Genomic DNA, 1,638 nt, shown 5'->3' with positions numbered 1-1,638 from the left:
GAGTAATTTTGAAGTGGGGTAGTCACGTAGATGGTGCGGAAGGAATTCTGACACCGTCACCGATCCACCAAATCCCCAATGGCGCCGCAGCCAACCTCCAATCTAGCACCACCGCTGGAGCCGCCGTTCTTTCCAACCCAAGACGGGCTCATGGAGGAAATCTTTGTCCCGGCTACCATGATGCCACCGGTGCCGGCTCCAAGTTCCCACCAAACCCCACTGCCGGTGCTGTCCATCGCCGATATCCTGGATGTGCTGCTCGAGGAAATCTTCCTCCGCATCCCCACCGCCGCCGACCTCGCCTGCGCCTCCACCGCTCGCGCTTCCTTCCACCGCATCATCTCCGACTACTCCTTCCTGTGACGATACCGCGCACTCCACCATCCGCCTCTCATCGGCATGCTCTTCGTCCCAGCCCAGCCGCCACACCCCTCCGCCGTCCCCGCCCGCGCCCTCGTCGGCTTTGACTTCTGCCGCTCCTCCCTCCTGCCATCCTCTGCCGACCGTTCCTGATGTCCAATTAACTTCTTTGACGGACTCGCCCTCCTCGCCGGCGCCCCGGTCGAGGAAAAAAGCGGCAGACGCATCCTCGTTGGCTCCGCCGAGATATGCGACTGGGAGCACCACAATTTTTTGGTCAGGGACCTTGCCGCGTGCGACCCCGTGCAACGCTGCTACGTCCTGGCTGCTGCCCACAGTCCCCGGCAATTTGAAAGCGCTGATCACTATGCCGGATCTCCTCAGTCTGGAAACGTTCCTTGCTCGCGACGAGGATGACAAGGACCCTTTATCATTCAGGGTGCTATGCCTCGTGGAATGCAGAATGAATCTTCTGCTTCTCTTCTTCACCTCTTTGCATGGACTATGGCATGTTCTCACTTACAATCAATGGAGTGCTAATTCTACATTGAGATGCTTCATTTCAAAACTACGAGTTTGGGCTATCAAGCGTTATTTCATCCACGGGCATTTCTATTGGCATTTGCATTTCCAGAGCGAGTTGCTTGTGCTTGACGTGTGCACAATGGAGTTCTCTGCTGTCGACCTGCCACCTGAACAACTTGGGAATAGCAGTTTTCTCATTGTGGAGACGCTGGAAGGAACGCTCGGGATGCTCACTCGAGGCTTTGATGAGGATAGTGATGATGACCGATATTGGCTCACATATTCCATTATGAGAAATAACCAATGGCACTTTGAGAAGATCATCTGGTTGCCGGTAAAGCGTGCGATTCTGGTTGGTGTCACTGGGGTATACCTGATCATAGAAGCGGTGTACACCACATCTTCACACGATGAGCGGAAGTCTGGATACTTTTCAGTGGACTTGAAGATATTGCAGGTGGAGTTGTTTGCTGCACCTAGCAAACCCATCTATCCTTGTTGACTATATGCTGGTTTCCCACCATCATTGTGTGCACCTACTATATGAAGCGGTGAGTATGTTATCTACTCTACCGATAAATTTGATGCTTGTTATATGTTCTTCAGGGCCTCGTATTTCTATTGGTGCCTTGTTCATATTGAAAGTTCATGCTGTTCCATCTATCTGGAGATGCTGATCGAGCAATGTCGAAGAAAACTTGATTCCTCTAAGTGTGTTTTGGTCTAGGAAGAGAAAGTGATGAATGCACTGGA

The 1,638-nt window shown here is 52.3% G+C and overlaps 1 protein-coding gene across 1 annotated transcript; it reads left to right on the top strand.

The window, feature by feature from the left end:
- The first annotated feature begins 727 nt into the window (after positions 1-727).
- Positions 728-1,387, top strand: LOC125518059. The gene has a single exon (XM_048683015.1). It carries the CDS (start codon positions 728-730, stop codon positions 1,385-1,387), a length of 660 nt encoding a protein of 219 aa, XP_048538972.1.
- Positions 1,388-1,638: the final 251 nt, after the last annotated feature.

Source organism: Triticum urartu, chromosome 7 (assembly GCF_003073215.2).
Source record: "Triticum urartu cultivar G1812 chromosome 7, Tu2.1, whole genome shotgun sequence".
In the NCBI taxonomy this organism is placed as follows: Eukaryota; Viridiplantae; Streptophyta; class Magnoliopsida; order Poales; family Poaceae; genus Triticum; species Triticum urartu.
Note: the sequence above shows the minus strand (reverse complement) of the source record. Positions and strands in the feature narration are given on the sequence as shown.

Coding starts and splice junctions, on each gene's coding strand:
- LOC125518059 (XM_048683015.1), top strand. CDS start 728: ATGCCGGATCTCCTCAGTCTGGAAACGTTCCTTGCTCGCGACGAGGAT.